This window comes from Vipera ursinii, assembly GCF_947247035.1.
Source record: "Vipera ursinii genome assembly, chromosome: 1".
Classification (NCBI taxonomy): Eukaryota; Metazoa; Chordata; class Lepidosauria; order Squamata; family Viperidae; genus Vipera; species Vipera ursinii.
The window spans coordinates 240,140,466-240,164,468 of NC_139512.1; the positions used below are offsets into that span (position 1 = coordinate 240,140,466).

At 37.4% G+C, this 24,003-nt stretch overlaps 1 protein-coding gene across 2 annotated transcripts in view; it reads right to left on the minus strand.

The window, feature by feature from the left end:
• The window catches only part of ME1 (malic enzyme 1), a 134,357-nt gene that overhangs the window by 91,796 nt on the left and 18,558 nt on the right, over positions 1-24,003 (minus strand). The window contains exons 2-4 of one of the 2 annotated variants that reach the window (XM_083377330.1): positions 23,217-23,350; positions 18,560-18,709; positions 856-931 (exon numbers count right to left, since the gene is read on the minus strand). In XM_083377330.1, coding sequence (XP_083233456.1) covers positions 856-931; positions 18,560-18,709; positions 23,217-23,350 — 360 coding nt within the window. Of the gene's footprint in view, positions 1-855; positions 932-18,559; positions 18,710-22,633; positions 22,799-23,216; positions 23,351-24,003 lie in introns of those variants that run through there. The other variant, XM_083377331.1, reaches the window with a different exon arrangement.

The window sequence follows — 24,003 nt, forward strand, 5'->3', positions numbered from 1 at the left end:
CAATGCTGTTCTCACACAAAATGTGGATTTAATCATATTAGCCTGCTATTTTCATAAAAATCCAAAGGAAAAAAATGCATTCTCTTAGAAATATAAAATTAATAAACAATGCTAGACACATTAGTGGCCTAGCAAACATACTTACAGAAAAAGCTAAGTAGGCCATACTGATAGGATTTTAAGAGTTGCGAAGGTAAGTTTTATGTAACATATTTAACTGAACACTCTAATATCCCACATCGTCCAGTATGTGCTATTATAAAGTATGACATCAAAATGTGTGTTCTATACAAATAGAATAACTCACATGAATATTTTTATTCCTTCATATACAGTACGTTGGATTTTTTTAAAAATCTCAAAAAGCATTCTTTAATTTAATTAATTTAATTTAATTTAATTTAATTTAATTTTAATTCCATTTATATCCCGCCCTTCTCCGAAGACTCAGGGCGGCTTACAAACTTATTTTTTGCACAACAATTTTAACTTCAACTTTGAAAGTTATCTTTGTAGTGCTTTTGAAGAAAAAAAAGCAAGCTAAAACTATTTTAAATAAACCTCAAGGCATTTTACTATATCCAAACTGAATGGAGGTGCTTTTATTAGTTTTAATATTTAAAATTATGATCAAAGTGTCCCATGTTTGAATATTCTCTACATTTTAAAAACCCCTAACATGTTAGAAAAACTGCCAGCTTCCTTTCTCTGAGACGTGCCCAGGAGGGGTACCAGATGAATGGAATTTTCAGGGGACATTCCAATATCAAAACAAAAACCAACACTATTTTTTACCCCAATAATCTATAGACATGAATCTAAGCATGCACATACATGCATCTAAGAGACACTTACCTTTATAGTAGTTTCAGGCCATGCTTTAAACAATGTTTCAATATGTCCTCGATCATGGGAAGTAATGAAGAGTCCTCTATAAGAAAGTAATTCAAACTTTAAATTATTTTTATGATTCCTTTCTTCCTTCCTTCCTTCTTTCCTTCCTTCCTTCCTTCCATTAATTTGATGTACAACTTTCAGTAACAATTTAATATACTGCTTACTGTTTATAGTTTTGTTAGTGATTTGTGCTATATTAATCAATCACATTTAGCTTATAATTCAATGACACTTAAGTTTTGTTTAGTGAAAGCGTATTAAATATTTTACAGTATACTTTGGAACATACCAGTCCTTACCTCTGTTTAACCACCCATACTAACTATCTGTAATTTATCTTCTACACTCCTATAAATATTGTATTTCTTTTTACTTATAGCCTTTTACTTACAGCCTTTCAAAAATATATTTTGAAAAATAGATGGCACCAATTCATGCTTTGTGTTATACCCACAGATATCTATCAACTCCACTGTATAAAATCAAAGATCAGCCGCTTAAGACCAGCGATTTATCAGCCACTTATTGTCAGCCACTTAGACTGATGCAGAAGTCACAGTAACAAATAAGATTAGCTTCATTCGGATTGATTCTATCCTTCCCTCTTTTGTTTCACAGTCCCAGAGCATTTTTTAAAATTTCTTTCATTTCATCCTTAATTCTTGTTCTTTTCCATTTAGTCTTTCTATATTTCAAGGACAATCTTCTGTATGCCATGGAAATCACCAAATGAGCCTTTGGCCACTCATGGCTTTGATCAATTAAAGCTTTCATGCAATGTATTTAGTAAGCTAAAGAAGGAATAGACTAAGCTACTAGCTTTACTTGTAGCAGTACCAACAATAAGCACCGTATCAGTCAGTTCAGACAAATTTTGAAATGATTCCCACCAGCATAACAAAAGCCCAATTTACCCAAAGGATGGTCATGCTGTTTTATGCAAGCTAAATTCCCTAATCCAGAGACTAGTCTATGTGAAAACCAACTCTTGCTTAAATCCAATCATGGAGGCTTCAGCAGGGTATTAACTTACTTAGGATGGGTAAGTAGGAGATTATTACAATTGTGAAATGAAGGGATTTTAAAATTTTCCCTAAAATCTGATAACCCATTAGCTACAATATCATTTAAAAGTCTAAAAAATAAATAAATAAAAAGCACCATTTAACACCATTCTCAATAACTTGTTGAGAGTGTGGTGGCGCATCAGCTTCCTCTGTTCCTGGATGAAACTGATTATCTGGACCCCTACCAATCGGGTTTCAGGCCTGGGCACAGCACGGAGACGGCATTGGTCGCGCTGGCGAATGATCTCTGGCGGGCTCGGGACAGGGGTTGTTCCTCTGTCCTAGTCCTATTAGATCTCTCAGTGGCTTTCAATACCATCGACCATGGTATCCTACTGCAGCGTCTCAGGGGGTTGGGAGTGGGAGGCACCGTTTTGCGGTGGTTCTCCTATCTCCTGAGCCGCTCGCAGTCAGTGTTGACAGGAGGGCAGAGGTCCGCCCTGAGGCCTCTCATTTGTGGAGTTCCTCAGGGGTCGGTTCTCTCGCCCCTCCTGTTCAACATCTATATGAAGCCGCTGGGCGAGATCATTCGTGGTTTTGGGGTGGGGTATCATCAGTACGCTGATGATACCCAACTTTTTTTCTCCACCCCGAACAAAACGCAGCGATGGCCTCGCCGTGATGTCCCGTTGCCTGGAAGCGGTCCGGGTCTGGATGGGGAGAAACAGGCTTCGTCTCAATCCTGCAAAGACTGAGTGGCTGTGCATACCGGCATCTCGGGTCAACCATACTATTGCATCTCTAACGATGGGGGGTGAGGTATTACCCCCCGTTGATAGGGCTCGCAACTTGGGCGTCCTCCTGGATTTGCGGCTCAATTTTGAAGATCATATAGGAGCCGTGACCAGGGGGGCTTTTGCCCAGGTTCGCCTGGTGCACCAGTTGTGACCCTATCTGGACCGAGATGCCCTACACACAGTCACTCATGCGCTCGTGACCTCCCGTTTAGACTACTGCAACGCTCTCTACATGGGGCTGCCCTTGAGGACCACCTGGAGGCTTCAGCTGGTGCAGAATGCGGCCGCACAAGTTGTAATGGAGGTCTCCCGATACTCCCATGTAACACCTCTACTCCGCGAGCTGCATTGGCTTCCGGTTGCCCTTCGGGTGAGATTCAAGGTGCTGGTGATGACCTATAAAGCCCTAAATGGCGAGGGTCCGGGATATTTGAGGGAACACCTGCTGCCAGCATCAAGCTCCCTTCGTCTAGGGCGCTCCCACAGGGAGGGTCTTCTCAGGGTGCCGCCGGTTAAAGATTGCCGGCGGGTAACACCCAGGGGTAGGGCCTTCTCAGTGGGCGCGCCTGCCCTTTGGAACCAGCTGCCCGCGGAGCTTAGGACTGCCCCTGACCTCCGTTCATTCCGCCGGGACCTGAAGACCTGGCTCTTCGAGCTCTCTGGCCCAGGCTGAGAATTTTTAATTTTAATTTTAACTGGGTTTTTTATTTTCTCTCAGGGTTTTATTTAATCTTTTTTAATTGGTGTTAACTTTTGTATTGATTTTCTTTTAAATATCCTGTAAACCACCCTGAGTCCTTCGGGAAAGGGCGGTATATAAATCTAAATAAATAAATAAAATAAAATAAATAAATAAACTGCCTACATACTGGGAGAGAGAGAGAGAGAGAGAGAGAGAGAGAGATGATAGACAGACAGATATAGAGCTAGAGCTAGAGCTAGAGCGAGATAGAGATAGAGAGAGAGAGAGAGAGAGAGAGAGAGAGAGAGAGAGAGAGAGAGAGAGAGAGAGAGAGAGAGATAGAACTCAGGAGGTTACAATGCTAAAGCTTGGGATGTCACAACACAGCCAACCACCCAGGATGTTGCAGCACAGAACTCACGATATCACTACACAAGAGCTCAGGATGTCATCACACAGCCCATTATCCAGGTCGTTAAAACACAAAAGACTAATGGGCACATAGCCAACACCTCAGCCACACAGGATGTTACAAAACAGCCGACTAATCCACAAACAATAACCCTATCAACCAATCAACATGTAACAACACAGCCAACCAACCTACTTACAGCAACAAAGCCAGCACCCCCCCACACACACCAATATTTATAGAGAGACGGCAGCTCTGATCACACTTTGCTCGCACAAGCACGAAGCCGAAGACACCAGCCTGAAGATGATGAGTGGGACCTCGTGGAAACATCGCCAAGACACTATCAATCTTACACGGGAAAAGACCCGAATACGCCAAGACCTACATACCTGTACCCGTGAAAATCTACAAAAACATATATATAAATATAGATATAGATATAACAAATAAAATATAGCAATATGGCAGAAACTGGACTGGTATGAAAAAAATAAACACATCCACACTGTCCAAAGGAGTGGATTCTCCTTCATTAAAGGCCTGGGAGGAAAGCCAAGTCTTCAAGGCCCTTCAAAACAGCAGCAGGATGGGGGCTATCAGGATCTCTGGTACAATCTCGGGATTGTATCAGGGGCCACTCACTACTATAGAGAAGATATGCTTCCAGGGAACCAATAGACAGCATCATTTAACTAAAGAAACCCAAAATGTGCCAACTCTGCCAGATCAAACTGGACAGGATGATACTATGGGGCTGAAGCAGAACCTCAGTTGGCCAGGTTCAAATCAATTAGACTCCATCCCGATTTAATGAACATGAATTCTAGAAAAATTGTTTTCCAACGTTATAAACTAGGATTAGAAAAACTGGCATGGAAAATTCAATAAATGTTATACATAGGTGCACAGAGGCAGCTAGGAACATTTTGTGAGTGTGGGAAATGATGTGATTGGTTTAATGGTTCAAAAAGAGGTGTTGCCTAAGTGCAGTCACATATTCCGAAGCAGCTAGTTCCAAAAATTTGAACACCTTTTGTTATAATTAGAGGGACGCGGTGGCTCAGTGGGTTAAGACGCTGAGCTTGTCGATCAGAAGGTTGGCAGTTTGGCGGGTCGAATCCCGAGTGCCGCGTAGCAGAGTGAGCGCCTGTTACTCGTCCCAGCTTCTGCCAACCTAGCAGTTTGAAAGCATATAAAAATGCAAGTAGAAAAATAGGGACCACTACGGTGGGAAGGTAACAGCGCTCCGTGCGCCTTTGGCGTCTAGTCATGCCGGCCACATGACCACGGAGACGTCCTCGGACAAGCGCTGGCTCTTCAGCTTTGAAACGGAGATGAGCACCGGCCCCTAGAGTCGGAAACGACTAGCACACATGTGCGGGGGAACCTTTACCTTTACCTTAGTTATAATTATTAGTCTTTACATCAGTTTGAATGTGCTAGCCCTATAATATGATCAACTAGAGAGGAAGGTACTTTTAGAATCATGCAAGTCAGAAATAGAATCTCCAAACCAAATTTGGTTATGTTTGGGCACTGATGACATATTTAAGATAGTTAATGTATATATTTCCATGGTATCCCATTAAGCAGTTATCTATAACAGCTTAAAAGTCATTGGACTAAAGATCTCTAAATTGTTATAACATGAGGTATTTACAATATGGTTTTTTGAAAATTCCTTACATTTTCTTAAGGATTAAAGTTCAAGCTTGTCATGACTTTTGGATATTTAACTAAATTACCAACATTAAATTATTAGGCTTGTCATTTTTTAAAGATGTTGCCAAATAAACACAATCTAGGTCGCCCTGTCCTGGAGTACTCTGTTCAAGGAGAGTTGAATGTAAAATAAATTCTTACAGTAATAGATACTCTATTTTATGAGAAAAGGGTTAAAATAACATGGCTCATTTATCCTGGGAAGAAATTCCAAAATTAGTTATATCGTACAATTCACAGAGGGATTAAAATACTTCAGTCAGGATATTCCATGGATGTTTCATGGAAAAAATATTAATTTGGATCTCAACATTAAAAAAATGTAGTTTTAAAATAATTCCTTAAAAATAGCTACAAGGTGGTAGTTTCTGACTGAAAAATAGTATTCAATTTTTACATTCAGAAGACAGAGGATTCAATTTCAAATATATTCAAATAGCACTAGTAGTACCAAATTATTTCTGACCTCCAAATTAATTTTAACAACTGTTGAGAAATAATTCCAGAAGATTTCTGGAAAATTGTGCTGTAGGTTCATCAAATCTCCACATCTGCTGTTAAGAAGTAATTTGAACCAGAAAAGCCTGTTTCCTACATTGTTTAACATCTACACTAGATTGGGTGAGATCATTCATTCGTTCAGAGTGATGTGCCATCAATGTGAAAATGAAACCTAGTTACATGTCTCTGTCCCTAACCAGGAAGAGGATGTACTGGAATTTCTGACATGGTGCCCGGTGGTGGGATTCAGCCGGTTCATACCACTTCCGCAGAACCGGTAGCTAATTTTTTGTTGCCCAGGCCCAGAACGGACTTCAGGAAGCGGCATCTACACAGAGAACCGTTTGTTCCCTTATCTGAATCCCACCACTGATGGTGCCTGAAGACTTTTAGGTTCTCAGTGGGACTGAACTCTCACCAAATGAAACAGCTGTGGAGTCAAAAGCCAGCTGAGTCTGGCCTTAGTTTATTTATAGTTCTGGATGAACTTATCCTGCTCTGAACAAATCTGGCTTACAGGGGGGAAAGGGGCTCTTTCACAGCTCCTACTTGATTGAATGTAAATTGAGGTTATGTTAAGGAGAGCCTTTGCACAGCTACATGTGATGTGCCAAATACAGCCACATTCCTGGATTAGGAGATCTGTGCATTCATGACTGTGTCAGCTCATGGTAGGACTTCTGCAATCTGCTATACGTGAGGCTTGCTAGATGATTATCAAGAAGCTTCAGGTGATCCAGCATGCAGCAGTCCTGGTAGATTCCGATACAGGTTGTTGTTGTTGTTAGTTGCAAAGTCGTGTCCGACCCATCGCGACCCTATCGACAACGTTCCTCCAGGCCTTCCTGTCCTCTACCATCTTCTGGAGTCCATTTAAGCTCACATCTACTGCTTCAGTGACTCCATCCAGCCACCTCATTCTCTGTCATTCCCTTCTTCTCTTGCCCTCAACTTTTCCCAGCATTAGGCTCTTCTCCAGTGAGTCCTTCCTTCTCATTAGGTGGCCAAAGTATTTGAGTTTCAACTTCAGGATCTGGCCTTCTAAAGAGCAGTCAGGTTTGATCTCCTCTAGGACTGACCGGTTTGATCGCCTAGCAGTCCAAGGGACTCGCAGGAGTCTTCTCCAGCACCATAGTTCAAAGGCCTCAATTCTTTGGCACTCAGCCTTTCTTATGGTCCAACTTTCACAGCCATACATTGCAACTGGGAAGACCATAGCCTTGACTATACGCACTTTTGCTGGCAGGGTGGTGTCTCTGCTTTTTAGTGTGCTGTCTAGATTTGCCATGGCTTTCCTCCCCAGGAGCAAGTGTCTTTTAATTTCTTGGCTGCAGTCCCCATCTGCGGTGATCTTGGAGCCCAGGAAAATAAAATCTGTCACAGGTAGTTCTCGATTTATGACAATTGAGCACAAAATCTGTTATCAAATGAGACAGTTGTTAAATGATTTTTTCCCATTTTGCCATTGTAACTTCAGACAGTCACCAAATGAACTGTGGAAAGTTGAAGATTGCCTGTACTTTATTTTTGCGACATCATTACTATCCTGGTCTGCTGCTAGATGCAATTCATGATGTTGGTTGTCACGTTTAAAGCCTATATGGCTCAGGGACTCAATATCCACAAGTCTGCATCTCATTTGTTGCACCTATATCTAGCAAATGAGTTAGTCATGTGTTAGTCTCTGTCTGTTTCAAATGTTAATCGTTCCATTTTATTTTGTAATATCCTTCAGTATTTGACACACTCAGTTTATATACAGGAGAAAATAATTAAAATATGAATTCCTGTTGTCAGATAAACATGAATGCTAGCTGGGGTCAGCTGGAGATTACAGAAACACCAGAAGCATGAGATGAAAAGAGTCCATTGGATCATAATGGGTCAGGTAAGTAAGCTAATGGGGGAGACATTTGTCTTCCAGGAACTCTGAAGAGAAGGGTTAAGGCTATTTAGAGAAGCTGCAGGAACTAGTGCTGACAAGATTTGGAGACTGGCCCAAAGTACTTTGCCCTTTGTGTGACTACAGAGGTTTATTGAAAATCCTCCAAGCAACTAAACTTGGGCAACCCCTGGCATGGAAGGTTTGAAATTTTCCTAACATCTAAATTTAAGACTCAAAGCTAAGGATGTTACTGGAAGGCTAAAGAGGGAGAGTCAAAGTTTATTCTGATAAATAAAGGGGGCAGAACAGGAGTTAAATTCAGGAAGAAGAGCATTTCATGGAAGTGAATAGCAATGCAATAATAAGCAATGATGCCAGCAAACCTATCACTGTAGGAAGAGGCATCGAGAAAAACAATCTGGCCTTTTCCATCTTCCAGAGGTCAAGAGCCATTGGTTGTTTAGTAGTAATGGTTTGCCATTTCTTAGCTGCTTTGAAGATCTGATAAAAAAAACTGATTTTTTTTTAAAAATACATACAAATTAAAAAGCAGCTTTACACTACAGAAGGAAATGATTATAGGATGTAATAACAATATATCATATATTTTTAACTCATACAAATAATAAAACACATTAAAATTAAATCAGAATGTTAAGAGGCTGTGTAAATCTCAGACTATGAAAGATGCAAACACATTTAACTTGAACTGCCATGAATAGCCTCAAATAATTCCAGCTAAAATATTTTTGCTGCCAAAAGTTAAGCATATGCATAACTGTTCAATGAACTACAAATCGTCAAACTTTACTCTATCAAACAAAAAAAATATTTGTTATGACTGAAGCAAACTCTACTGAAGCCAGAGACTCTCTACAAAAAAGTATAAAATGTTACTAGCTGTGGATCTATTTCCAAGAAAAACATATTGATAAATATGAAATCAAAACTTTATTCTAAAATGAGAAGAATTCATTATATTACCAAGTTCCAGCCAAGTATTCCTATTAAAACTTAGAAAACAGCAGGCTCTTGGTACTATCCAATTAGAATCAGGATTCACTTTGAAATGCCACATTGTCCAAGAATGCTAGCATGATGACTACAGTATGTTCTACATCTTGCACCCAAGATGCCTATATTTGAAAGCCTGTATGAAGTAAACTGTGAAAGGATACATACTTTAGAGAGGCAGTAATGGCTAAACAAAGAATGGGTTACTGACAGAAAACAGTAATATATGACAAAAGGATAATTGGCTAGACTAGCTCACTCTGATGAAAGGCAGAGTATGGTAGAACACAGAGAAGCAATTGTAACAATACTCATAAAATGCTTCATTTTCCTTTTAAGCCTAGGATAAGGAACAAGAACTCTCCAGCCTCATTTCTCTGTCCCCAGGTTTGCGCTGCTTGTATTTTCATGGTAGTTTTTTTTTTAAGACAAAGACTTAAAAGAAACAAATAAACAACAACAAAAAAACAAGACTTAAAGGAAACTCAACCCATCTACTTTGGGGAAAATAAAAGCTAGAACACCTCCACTCACGTACCATTCATCTGTCTTGGGGGACAACACTGAGTCACTGCCAATGTGATGCCTGCAGATTCTTACGCCTTCCCTCTCAAAAGACCCTTTGAAACACACACACACACACACACACAAACACACACACACACACACACACACACTCACAAACTAGGCAGTGCCAAGTAGACCACCAAATAGTGAGGAAAAAACAGCAAATTAAAATATACAAATATGTTTTATGTTGTTGTTAGCTGCAAAGTCGTGTCCGACCCATCGCGACCCTATGGACAACATTCCTCCAGGCCTTCCTGTCCTCTACCATCTTCTGGAGTCCATTTTAAGCTCACGCCTACTGCTTCAGTGACTCCATCCAGCCACCTCATTCTCTGTCGTCCCCTTCTTCTCTTGCCCTCAATCTTTCCCAGCATTAGGCTCTTCTCCAGTGAGTCTTTCCTTCTCATTAGGTGGCCAAAGTATTTGAGTTTTAGCTTCAGGATCTGGCCTTCTAAAGAGCAGTCAGGGTTGATCTCCTCTAGGACTGACCGGTTTGATTGCCTTGCAGTCCATATGTTTTATGCAAATATGCAAATATGCTTTGCACAAATATGCAAAGAAGAGTACCAAGATGAGGCCTGGAGACTAAAACATATGGAGAATGGTTGCAGGATTTGGGTTTGGCTAGTCTAGAGAAAAGAAGGACTAAGGGAGACATGATAGCAGTATTCCAGTATTTGAGAGGGGCCACAAAGAGGAGGGGGTCAACTTATTTTCCAAAGCACCAGACGGCAGGACAATAAACAGTAGATGGAAACTAATTAAGGAGAAAAGCAACCTGGAATTAAGGAGAAACTTCCTAACAATGAGGACAATTAAGTAGTGGAACAACTTGCTGTCAGAAGTTGTGGATGATTCATCACAGGTGGTTTTTAAGAGATTGGACAACCACCTGTCTGAAACGGTACAGGGTCTCCTGCTTGAGCAGGGGGCTGGACTAGAAGACCTCCAAGGTCCCTTCCATGTTTATTCTGATTGTTTTTGGAGGTGCAGATGCTGGCAGCTCACATAAGGCCTCCATTGCCTTCACCAGAAATTAACCTGGAACAAATATTTATATGCTGTCTTCACACATTTCGATGAACTATACTTCATTTGCATTTTGGTTATACTAGTACTATCCAGTTCACTGTGATATGTTCAATAAGCAAAATCTGAAAACAAGGATATCATATAAACTAACAAGAACAGTCATGAAAATATGAGATTTCATGATTTCACTGTTGCCAAACTATTAACCACGTTTAAGAAAGTGGGAAGAAGAAATAATATATCTCATGTCTAGCATTTTCATTTTGCTTTAGTTAAGGATTTTTAACTGAACACCTATTACATTTTTAAATTAAGAATTATTCAACCTATTATATTTTAATTATGATTCAATTAAAATAACTAGTGAGGGTCTAACTAAGAAAAACCTACTAAAAACTAGGTATGGAAATTTTAAAAGAAGAATGAAATCCTAAAACAACATTTGAAAGGCTAAACATCTGGACTTTATCTGGCTCAGCATTAATTTTAAAAACCCTATCCTACTTCATTAGGGAAAACTCATTTATGTCACCATTCTTTTTCAAATACATTATATATCTCTCCATATATAGTTTTCCTTTGTCAACTGTTAAAACTTTTACTTCAATTTAAAAAGTTCCATTGAAATATATAAATCATATACTATAGTAGTAGCATGCTTCCTGAATACTGCCTGAAATATTTCACATAAGAGGAATATGATCTACCAGATTTATAATAAGTACAGTAAGCCCAATAATGCCACATACATACCCAACATAGCCAGATACCTCAGATTAGAAAATATGCTGTTATGAAGTAAAGTAGCTCTTGGCATCTTCAAAATAACCCCAGTGCATATGCTTTTTGTGCGCTGTGCAAAGTTGTAAGAAATGCACTCAGCTTCCAAAGAATTCCTTCTCCATAATTAACCTAGGTCCTAGCCATACAATTCTCTTGGGAAATAGCAGGATCTCAGAAGCACACCATTTCCTCTATTTTTTCTGAGCCCAGAAATACATTGAAGACTTATCTTCATGTTAAAATAATAACAGTTCCCAAATAACATGGCTTGCTTTTTTTTAAAAAAAAAAGAGCTTAGCACAATATTAACAATACAAGCTTTGTTTTCTTTTATTAAGTTTAATTACAGCATTTGGATGGAGGGATTTTCATCAGGATTACAACTCACAATGGAAGAGTTAAATCTTTGTTCCTTATATTCTACAGTGTTCATACAAATTGCTCCTCCCCATTTTCCTCTTTATTATGACTGTGACCTTCAACACCTGCAAAGTGGATAAAACCCATTACACTTTATTACCCGTGATTTTGGAGGGAAGTTGGGTGACTGACAATGACTGGAAGCAGCACCAAGAGGAACAGGTAATGGAAACAGCAAAGTATAGTCTTTTGCCAACTCACGAATGTATGGAAAACTTTAATTCAGTAGCGGGCAAAGCCCCATAGAATAAAAGTATCATCTGCATTTAAAGTACGGTAGTGTGATTTTAAAAAAAATATCTGTCCCAGATATTTCTAAGTAGAAACTGACTGATTAATGCAAGTGCAAGTATAGAAATGCTGCTATATGTGCCGCTATAGATTAAACCAAATGAAAAGTCCGAGTGTGGGGGCTGAGAAAGAATGATGGGCACGAAATCATCTAGTAGGCTTCTGTTGGTGAGAGTAAACTCGAACTAGGGTCTGCCTGCTTCTAGTTCAACACTTCAACCAAACAGATTAATTAGATCTCTTTCAGACAGATTTCAAATCTAGGCCTGATAGTGAAACTATATTGATTATTTGGTGGATAAAAAGAGGACAGTCTTCCTGATCCTATTGGATCTCTTAGTAGCATCCTTCTAGATCACCTAAAGGATTGACAATGGCCGGGAATGTTTGCTGCTGTTCTGCTGCTACCTAAGAAGATAGTTCCAGCTGCCGATAATGGAGAATGAGTGTTCAAACCTTTGTATAGGATGCTGCAAGACCTGACTTTTCCCTGCAAGTTATTTAACTTCTCCATGGAACCATTAGGTCAGGTCATTTGTTGATTCTGGGTGATATAACATCAGTATGCTGGTAGTATCGAGTTATATATTGCCTTGCCCAGACAGGAAATGCAGTGGAAGTTCTTACTGTCTAGAGGCAGTACAAGACTGGGTGGGATGAAACAACTTGAAACTGAATCTTAGTACTATGAAGTTTTGGCTTGTCCAAATGCCATCTGATTTGATTATGAGTGCTATATTGCATTCCTCCTGAAAGTTGCAGGGGGTGGGTGGGTGGGTGGGATTCTTCTGGATTCACAGCTTTTACTTGATCTAGGAGTGGAGGCTGTGGCCAGGGATGTCTCTGCCCAGCTTCTGCAGCAGTCATTCATTTCTTTAAGGTTGAATTGCTGCAACACGCTCTATTTGAGTCTGTCTTGGCCGAATACCTGGAAACTTTAGCTGGTGCCGAATGTGACAGCCCAAATGCTGGCAAGAGAGAGGTGTTTTAGCAGGATTACGCCAGCTGTATATTGGGGGTATTGCATTGGTTACCTCTGTTTCTGAGTACAATTCTTGAACTCTAAAAGCCTTATACAAGTCTGGAAAGAGATGCTTCAAGAGTCATTCAGTTGAAATTTCAGAAGGACGGAAGCTGAAAACTTTGGTTTTCTTAGGCAACCCCATCGCTCTGGAATGCTCTTCATCCTAAGGCCCAGAAAGTCTCCAGACTTGTATAATACAGGAAAGAAGCAAAGGTACAACCATTTCATATGAGTTTGAGGCCTGTTATCTTTTTTTAAAATTATACTTGTTCACATAATAATTGTGATTTTGTAAAAATATTATTTTTAAATAATATTTACTTTTTAAGTAAATTCCTCTGGAGTCAGAGGAATTAGACTGGCTGTAAAACATATAAATAAATAAATAAATAAAACATATAAATAAATTCCTCTGGAGTCAGAGGAATTAGACTGGATATAAAACATATAAATAAATAAGCAAGCAGGCAAGCAAGCAATGATATACTAGATTGTCCCTAGACTGTATGCTACTGTGCATAAACCAGTGTTGATTAATTCAGAGATAATGTTCATTTAGAAGGCAATCAAATTAATCTTGCTTTTAATTTGTAAAAATATTTCCCAAAAGACTTCAAAGAAAATTATATACTTTACAAGCTTTTCTATATGATTCTCTAGTTATGTAGTTTTAGGAATAAAAATAGGGTTATTTTTGCATAAAAATATAGCAACTTGTCAAAAAAAAGAATGTGTAGGCACTTGAGATTTATTTTGATTACTAAATAAGTTATTAAATGTGTGCCTGGATGAGCAAACATAACTTACAACCCAGAAACTCATGGATATATGGCTGTTGCCAATTTTCATCGTATCACATAAATCATTGCTGCTTGTATCCATAAATGTCAGTGCTTTGTACAAGAATGTCAAGAGAATAGCTAAAATAAGCCAAATGAAATAAGGACTATAACTGAACTGACTATCACCCTTACCCTTTAACTACAAAATAGATCCAGTTTCATCCCATTTCTATAAGGCAGACCACCTGCAGAAACTCACTGGCATAGAAGTATCTTTTGGAACCTAATACTTTTAAAAGACATTTAAAAAAATAAACAAGGAAGAATATACATTTTCAAACAAATTATATTAGTTTAGCTAAAAAAACACTGGCTTTTATTTGTTAAAATTCACTTCTTTCTTCCTTTTTTAACCATTTAAAAATGAAAGCAGAGATAAGATTGCTATCAACTTTCAGGCACAAACAAAAGATTACTGTGCGATAGGGCTTAGTAATTCTTTGCTGGTGTAACTAACTTTTCCTCTTCTTTGTATAAATCGTAGAACTCTTGGAAGATGGAAAACAGATACTTGCATTTGAAAGAAATCCAGGTTTCCATGAAAGATATAGTCACTGATGAAAAAAAGAATCCACCAGACTTCAAGAAAGGCTAAAGTATTTTTGACAAGACAATTGTTGCATGCCTTTTTAAGAAAAATCAAAGTACATGTAGTCCTCAACTTACAACCACAATTGAGCCAAAAATGTATGTGGCTAATGGAGAAATTTCTTGAGTTTTGCCCCATTTTACGACTTTTCTTAACAATGCTTTCTAAGTAAAAAAAATTATAAAAAATTGTGGTCCATGCCCGGATCTATAATCATACCACATATCAGTGCAGCAGGCCACAATTATTTTAAGAAGGAAATAAGAAATGAATTTCCACAGTATATGAGAAACCAAGAGACAGCCCAAAACTCCATAAAAAGACATCTTTGTTCACAGCAATTTTATACACATTTGCTAAAACAGGGGTCATGAATTGGAATCTGATTTGCCTTCTGGAACCAAACCTGAAGAACGATGGAAGGAGAAGAATGGATTAGCAATAGCAGCCCCCTACTAGGAATGCAGTGATGTTTGCAGAAATCAGAGAGCGTATAAAAAAAACCTGTATAGGTATATTAATATACGATACACAGCTGCACGCAAAACTAAACATTTCAGCAGTATATAGTTACAGATATACAAATCTATCTAAATATTATGGATATGTTCTGGTGTGATGCCTACCCTAACGTCTTTAGTCAAAGGCATGCCTGTATAAAAACAGAAAACATGTAGAACAAGAAGCTGCTTCTGAACTTTTAATTTCTTCTTTAAAGACATAACAGAATGTAAAAGAAAAACAAAACTATGCATGACTGCCATATTATGTTTACTAAAATGGCAGACTAGTTTAAAGATGATAGTCCAGAAAAAAAAGATTAGACAGAAAAAACCTATATCTAAACATATAAAAGGTTTTGGAAATGTCCACCTTTCCCTCTTAGTTAACATTTGCCAATGTCAGCTAAAATCTATCCTGAGTGGGGGTTTTGTGAGTCTATGTATATATATGCACACACCTACACACTAGCCACAAAACTCCAAAAAGTGCAGAAGCAGGAGGAAAAAAATATTGAATGAATAACAATTCATTAAAAATGATTAGGACCACAATGGATCCTGCCAATTGCAGTCACAAGTCATGACAGTCATTAAGCAATGTGCTCACATGATAACCTTGAATAATAACCTCCAACCCTACTGTCCCGAAATACAGTCATTAGGTGACCTCAGATATTGTTAAATGCTTCAGTGTTAATGGAGGCCTTAAGAGGCCTGGTCCAGGCTTCTCAAGGCCTTCCCCACACCCTGAGGCAGCTTGTCCTTTGCTTCTCACTCTTCAGGGGGCCTGCAGGCCTTAGGTTTGTTACCCCTACCCAGGCCCTGCAGGCCTTGGGCCTGCTTCCCACACAGCCATTCCATAGATCAGCCTCAGGACGGTTGCAGGGGTACCACTGTGCATGAAGCAGATGATGTAATATGTTACCAGTTCTAAGTTTTATAAAGCTGCGTGAATCTATAGAGAGAGATGATAATATCATAAATGTTCCAACGTTTAGAAAACAAGAGTTTTTATTCTCATTCAATTGTTATTGTGTCATTTTTACACTGTATTTTTTTTAAAAAAACAAAACAGAAACACTTTATAATTTAAAAGTGCATTTTTCTTCCAATGATTCCAAAATGTGTCTTAAAATTAAATAAACATGAATATGAGCTATTGTGCTGACATCAATTTTTCCAACTCTGGGATAATTCAAAAGTGCTCAGAGAGAGGCTTCAATGTCTTTCAATGGTGTACGGATGGGTGGTCTGAATGGGTTACTGAGACTGTAATTTTTCATACTTTTGGATATGATACAGAAAGGTGAAATCTGAAAAACGTATTATATTTTGTCTTTTTTTAAGTAAAACTAAATACTCAGAATATGCTATAACTATATTTTTAGTTTAGCAACCCAGTTGTAACTTCATCCATTATTGGTAACCCAGTGATTCAGTGTGCTATTAGGACCAGCAGATCTATTCAGTAATTATCCATTAAGATTGTAAAGTATATTCTGGAAAAGGCAAGTATCTTTGTGTCTTATTCACATTCACAATTTATCCCATAGGCTGCATGTAATATTGGAAAGGACCTAAGTAAAGATTACAAAGCGCAGTGCTTTTTTTAAAAAGAAAAAGGTGCCAGAACTCACACGTCATACAACCCGCCTTGCCTACCCGACAAGGTTCCATCCAAAAAAGGTGCCGGAACTCCGTTCTGAGCGTTCTATGAGAAAAAAAGCCCTGACAAAGCGAATGAAATTACATCACATGTGTGGGAAGAACATGTATTTGGACTTGGGAGGAGTTTCATGTTGGAGGGAATTTTTTATTATGATGATGATATGTCTACATATGATATGTCTACAAAGCCTTCACATATTTCCTTTCCTATCTCCAAAGAGTAGGAAACTTTTAGCAAATCATAGTGAGAGGGCCTCTGAGAACTATAAAAAGGGTCCTTATTAAAAAGCTTGGTGGCAGTTGCGTTTGTGGGTGTCAAATAATGCGGTTCCAGTTCATTTAGGTGCATCCTCAAAACCAAATATCCATATATGTTAAGAGAAGCGGTCTCAAAATTGCAGGAAGTATATAGTCTTTTACACCCACCAGATTGTCTCCAAATAATCAGCAGCTTTAAAACAGAACACTCAGAAGTCCCTTTCCCAGTAAGACTGTGAAAGTGAGTCCTATGGCAGTGAAATAAAATACTGCCCTCTGTGATATAGCTTGCCAGGAGGATATAATGAATATTTGTCTGTCTGTAAAGTTGCTTCCCTTATTTCTTAGTAACAGGGCTTTTTTTCTCATAGAACGCTCAGAACGGAGTTCCGGCACCTTTTTTGGATGGAACCTTGTAGGGTAGTCAAGGCGGGTTGTATGACATGTGTGAGTTCCGGCACCTTTTTCTTTTACAAAAAAAGCACTGCTTAGTAATAAAATAAATACAATAATTGGTAAAAAGTTACAATAAGGGCACTCGGAATTCTTTCTTGTCTAATTCATTCATTGATGTTACAAATGATTATAGGCCCGTCCTCAACTTTCACTCACTCAACCATTCATTCAGCGATCATTTTCCACAGAAAGTCAAAGGAAGATCACAAGTCACTGGGATAAATCTCTCCCGCCTGTGTACCTCCCAGTTCATGTAGTGACCAAAGTTACGATGACAGTGAAAAAAGTGACTTATGACCATTTTTCACACTTACAACCATTGTCACATGATTGATTCAGACTGACTCACATTTACGATGGTTGCAATGTCCCAAGGTCATGTGATCACCTTTTGCAACACTCTGACAAACAAAGTCAATGGGGGAGCCAGATTCACTTAACAACCGTGTGTTACTAACTTAGCAACTGGAGCGATTCACTTAACAACTGTGGCGAGAAAGAGCGTAAAAGGGGCAAAACTCACTTAACAAATATCTCACTTAGCAACAGTAATTTTGGGCTCAATTGTGGTGGTAAGTCGAGGACTGCTGTAGTATTTCAATATTAGGAAGGGTTCATTAATTAAATTTATCACCTTTTAAAAAGAGAATTAAAAGAATTGCTATAAACACTAATGTTAATAAAAGACACTGTGAGAAAGCTCTGGAGAGGAACTGGCTATCAATGCAACTGGAAGAAAAATAAATGTGAACTGCAGAGACTACCTGAGCTTGCCAATGGTAGTAACAGAATCTAACTGCCTTTTTAAAGTTCTGTTTTAATATTTTACAGAAAAATACACTATAAAATATCCTCCATTTTTTCTTTGTAATTAAATCCACTATTATATGTTAGCGTATTAACATTATTAATATATTTTCAATTTTTTAAAATCAAAGTAGGATTCCTTGTTTCAGTTTTCTTAATTGTTATTATTAGGCAATATTAGTTTTTCTGAAAAGCCACCTAAGCCAAACATTTTCTAATTGTCAGTGTTTCAAAAAATAAAGTATTGATTTATTTTGGCAAAGTGTACTTAACATAGTGTGAATTATCTTAATTATTCCAGGTTTGGATTACATTCAATTATTTCTGAGAAGCAAAAACCTATGAAGCAAGAAAAATGGATAATTACTTGAAAGTGAAGTATAAAACCTTACATACCTTGGTCTCTGAAATGCTATACCATATTGTTGGCACGCCAGACCCACAGTGGGAGTATAAACAATAGGCATAAATCTTTCAATGTCAGAAGTCAGCACTTTATAAAAGAGTTTTTCATTTCGATCCTGAAGACCCATTAGTAAAATATACCTGTGAAAAATGAATTATAAATTAGACAGACTTCCATTGTAGCTCTGAAGTAAATTAAGTGTAAAAAAAAAGGTATAAAACAGAGACTGTTTTCCCATTAGACCTATTTTTACCGATGGAAAAAGCTGCTTTCTGGTCAAAAACCTTTTACTATATCACCAGTGAATCTGGTGAATCTGTAGCAAATGTGAAATTATTTAGCATATATATCATTTATTTTGTTATTCATTCTACATGTTTAGGGACAGAGTGGGTTAGAATGTGAGTAATGTTTAGAAAATGAAACACAACATTATAAATATAAATGGAATTAAAATAAATAAATAAATAAATAAAATAATGCATTAAACTGTCACACCCTTCTAGAATCTAAAAAAGCATCTTTTTTTATTTACTGTGAGAAAGTCAAGGATTCAGTTTTGAATGGGCTAGAGAGGTTATTCCCAATTTGATTGAAAAGGTGGACCAAAATAAAAAAAATAACTAAAAGAGCTGAGCTCCCCACACAACCTTGCTTTTACTTTTATTATCTGACTAAAATCCAAAAGGTATTATTATGCATTCAGTAATCATAAATAATACTTTTAAATCATTTTATTTTTCACAAACCACATCAACCTAAAGCTAGATATATCTATCTACATGTGAATATTTTATCCATCTGCCGAAGCTTAGCATTATTTTTCTGTTCGGAGGAAGCACTGTTCCAATCTATGAAAATAGCCCCCAAAGGATCACTCTTCCACAAGCAGCTCCACATATGTGGCCTCCAGGTAATTGCCCGATCACACATCAAGTAAATTAAAGAAACCTACTTCTTCCTTTGCCTTTAAATTCCACTCCTAGTTCTAAAGAAGATCATAAGCTAAACACAGCTCACAACAGTTATAGGTTAATCCTGTTTATAAATCTATAAACAGGTAGTCCTCGACTTACAACAGTTCATTTACTGACCATTCAAAGTTACAACGGCACTGAAAAAAGTGACTTGTATGACCTTTTTTCACACTTACGACCTTTGTAGCATCCCCATGATCACGTGATCAAAATTCAGATACTTGGCAACTGGTTAAGAATGTTGCTGTGTCCCAAGGTCATGTGAACACCTTTTGCGACCTTCTGATAAGCAAAAACAATCGGGAAGCCAGATTCACTTAACAACCGTGTTACTAACTTATCAGCTGTGGTGATTCAGTTAACAACCGTGGCAAGAAAGGTCATAAAATGGGGCAAAATTCACTTGACAAATGTGTCTCACTTAACAACAGAAATATTGGGCTCAGTAAGTAAGTCAAGGACAACCTGAAATAGCAGTGAGTAATTTATTTGCTACATGGAAAAATGATAAAAGTCAATAATCTGATTTTTTTAAAGTTTTGTGTCAAGTATCTAATTATTTTTCCCCTAATTCAGTTTGGTTAGACGCTCTTAAATTTCAGGAAGGTTATCATTCTAAAGTACCTGAATTTATAGTGACTGATTTTGAGTGCTACACAATTTGCTGGTTGAATATTTTGTTTTAAGATCTACATTTCATTTCATTTCCAAAGGAAAGTAACAGGTGGAAAACATATTACACATCGCCTAAAGTATGCCAAGCTGTTCAAGCATTCATGGCAGCCAGAAATCTGAAACATAGACTTTTTCTGAACAATTGCCCATTATCTTTTTTTAAAAAAATTTCTTCATTCTCTATAACCAGCTGCTTCTGCTTAAAGGTCTAATTTTACTTTATTCTTCTGTTCATTTCTTTGGAGTAATCTTTGATGGCAAATTCTGTAAAAATGATGCTTTGGGCAAGGTACGAGGAAAAGTCTGCTAAAAAAATCTTTCTACTACTAGAAAGCCATGTATGGAATATGAAATATTATTCCATGTATTAATTGCCCTCTATTTTGTAGCAAACAATTAGGAAGATAATGAAATTTCTGATTTTTCAAAAACACACAATTTATCAAGTCTACAAATTACTTTGGGGATAGGTATTGGGTATATAGCATCCTTTCCAAACCAGCTGGTGTGGCTTGGCATTTAAGCTAAAGGGACATAGGCTCTTCACATTAGTCACAGTATCCCCCATCATTCTTTTTGTTATTGGTTTTGCAGAACTACCAAGAGAGAATTGACTGTGAAGAATAGCTGTACACCCTATAACAGAACCCCGGGATGCTACATTCTCCTTCTGGAAAGCCAATGGCAGAACCTGCCTTTAAGAAGTCCACATATGTAATGGCCAAGCTACCCATGCATATCCTTTGCCCTTGACAACTGATTGTTTTTTTAACTGTCCTCACCTTTTTTTTTAAAAAAAAAAAGCAGAGTGAAAAATATGAGTAAACATTGTGAAAGAAAGGTAGGATTCCAACTCCTCGCTTTATAAAGTACTGTATTTCACAAGGTTCATGTAACCATTTTCCTGATGTGGGAGTGGATGTTTATAAAAGCAGAGGGTGACCTCAGAGCAATGTTTGCAACCAACAGAGGTAACCAAAATAGAAGCGGAAGTGAAATTCTGGACATGCCAATCTAATTTAGCACAGTTGAGTCAGCTAACTAGCTTTTATTAATAGTAATAAAGTTGCCTGTCCTTCCTTAATCTCTCTCAAAACCCACAACATCTCTGTGGATGAGAGGAAATATATTTGAGAGAAAAAAGAACAAACATGATTATTACTTACACTAATAATAACTATTATTAACTATTGCTTGTTTCCAGAGCTTGGAGTGAAATCAAAGAAAACAGAAAGTGAGAAATTCCAGCTCTTTCATGCTTGCCCTTGTTTTCCCCAACACTCCTGCTTTTGGAGGTAAAAAGGTAAAAAGAAACAAACATTCGTGAACTTGATCAGGAGAAATCTGCTGATCTTTCAGAGGCTCCATTTAAGAGCTTTCAAGCTTGATTGAAGGAAGTTTGAAACTCTTGATTTTAGGAAAGTTTGCTATTTATTATAATTGTATCAACACTTGGGAGGTCCAATCTGTGTGAGGTCTTTTACATTAAATCATTTTAAACATATAAACTTTTGTATCTCTAGTTTATATCTTATTCAATGTTATTGTATTAATGTTTTTCTGCATATGTTATTTAACTTGCATTACAATTACAAATAATATTTCAGCTAATGCTAATATTTCTCTGTGGGGTAGAAAATGACTAGGCAAAGTTTCAAATGTCATGAAAAGTTTGGTCAGTTCCCTTATCACTAATAATCCTTTCTCTTGATTGTCATACTTGAATCCTGGATCAACAATATGCATGTGAAATTGACATGTAGCTTGGGAATTTTTTGTTTGCTATTTTTGGCTGATCTATATGTTCAGATTCAATTTTATATGAACCATTCTTCGCTTTTGGAATTAACGTGGGTCTTATGTACTAAACTGATGGATAGATATTTTTAGCTATTTTCTAAGACAGGCTAGAAAAATCAAAGCCCTTTATAAATACTTACGGTAGTATTATTATAACATAATATGCATACATACAATTAGCCCTCAACCTACGATCATTCAATCAGTGACCATTCTAAGTTATGATGGCACTGAGTGAATGGTCATTATGACTTGTCCCCAGATTTCTGGCCATCCATGCACCCCCACAGTCACATGATTGCGATCTGAGTGCTTGGCAAGCTGTTTGCACTTACAACTAGTTGTCAAGTGCTCCAGGATCACATCATCACTATTTACAACCTTCCCTGCTGGCTTCCCCAGAAAATCAGTGGAGAAGCCAGTAGGGAAGGTCACATGTCACTGGGGTAAATCTCTCCACCCTAACCTTCATCCCTTCTACACTCATGCCACATTGGACACTTGCACACTTTCCTTGACTTGCACAGAACCTCTCAAACACTTCCTCACACCATCATGCAACCTCCTCGCAAACATGCACAACTGATTGGGACTAGTTATAGATTGATTCACCTGTTTAAGAAGTAGGTAACACAATGCTTAAAAAAGCATCACCCTGCTTGTCCACAAAAATTCCCTCTGATTCTTTGAAATTTAATTTTCAAAATGGACAGCCAAAAGTATTTCAAAGAGAAATTATATCTTCTAATAGTCTGCTTTTATTTGGTCTTATTGCCTGTAGGGTCCACACAAAGTTACAGAATTTATCAAGCTGGCGGATGGCAAATGAAACACATCTTGTTGCTTCAAAGAAAGAACAGACCTATTATATTTTAATAAAAAAGGATGCAACATTTAAATGAAATATGTAAATGAAAAGGGGGAAAAGCCTGAAATTTGGGATAGGCAGGTGGAGAGGAAATGAAGGGTGAAACAAAGGTGTTACGACAGGCATGACAGGTAAAAGCAGGAAAGTATATTTATAGATATGATCCGGGAAGAGAACCAGAAATTAAGATGCATAGACCTTGATTTCTGTAGCTGTGAATGAAAGAGAGGGAAAGCATGAAAAATATGTAACTAATTTAACTGAGGTGTTTATAAAAATTCCCTCCATAGTAGATGGGTAGATAAGCATGCCCCTTGAAGACTTCACCTATCCAGGTCAGTTGCTTGTCTTTCAAATTTTTTCAGTTCAATTAAAACTTGTTTGTCTTGACTGAAAAAACAGGGAGGTAGTAATCCATGAATATTAAGCTGTTGTCTCTCTTCCAAAGTAAAAGCCAGGCCCTGTATAGAAAAACAAGCAAACAAACAATAATCATTTTAGTGAAAAACTATTTTAAAACATTATGGAAATCAATTTGTTAGAGAAATCAATATTGTTCAACTGTACCTCTCTCTATATAAATCTTTTTACTACATGATCATGTTATACTTCTAAAATATATACTAAATCCCTCTCCCATACATACATTTTACATGTAAATTCAACATTCTTTACTATACAAATGTACACAAAAATACCCTAGCTTAAAAGTTGTATTACTCTTTTGTTTACCAAGCAGACAATTCTGCCATACATCACAGAAAAACTGTCTCTGGAATACACATTAAAGTGATGAATAGAAATTAACACAAAATAACAGTCTATTTTGAACAGACATATAACAGTTATGCTATATGAATCAGAACTATCATTAGCTATACTGTATGGATGTCATTAAGTGGAAGCTGTGTTTAGAACTTTGCCTAGAAGTTCTTGGACAAAAAAGAACTAAAATTGAAATATACTGTACATTATTTAAAAGTTTCTTTAATAATAACAACAAAACAACAACAACAACAACAACAACAACAACAACAATAATAATAATAATAATAATAATAATAATAATAATAATAATAATAATAGGCAGAGGGCTATTGCAAATCCACCAAAC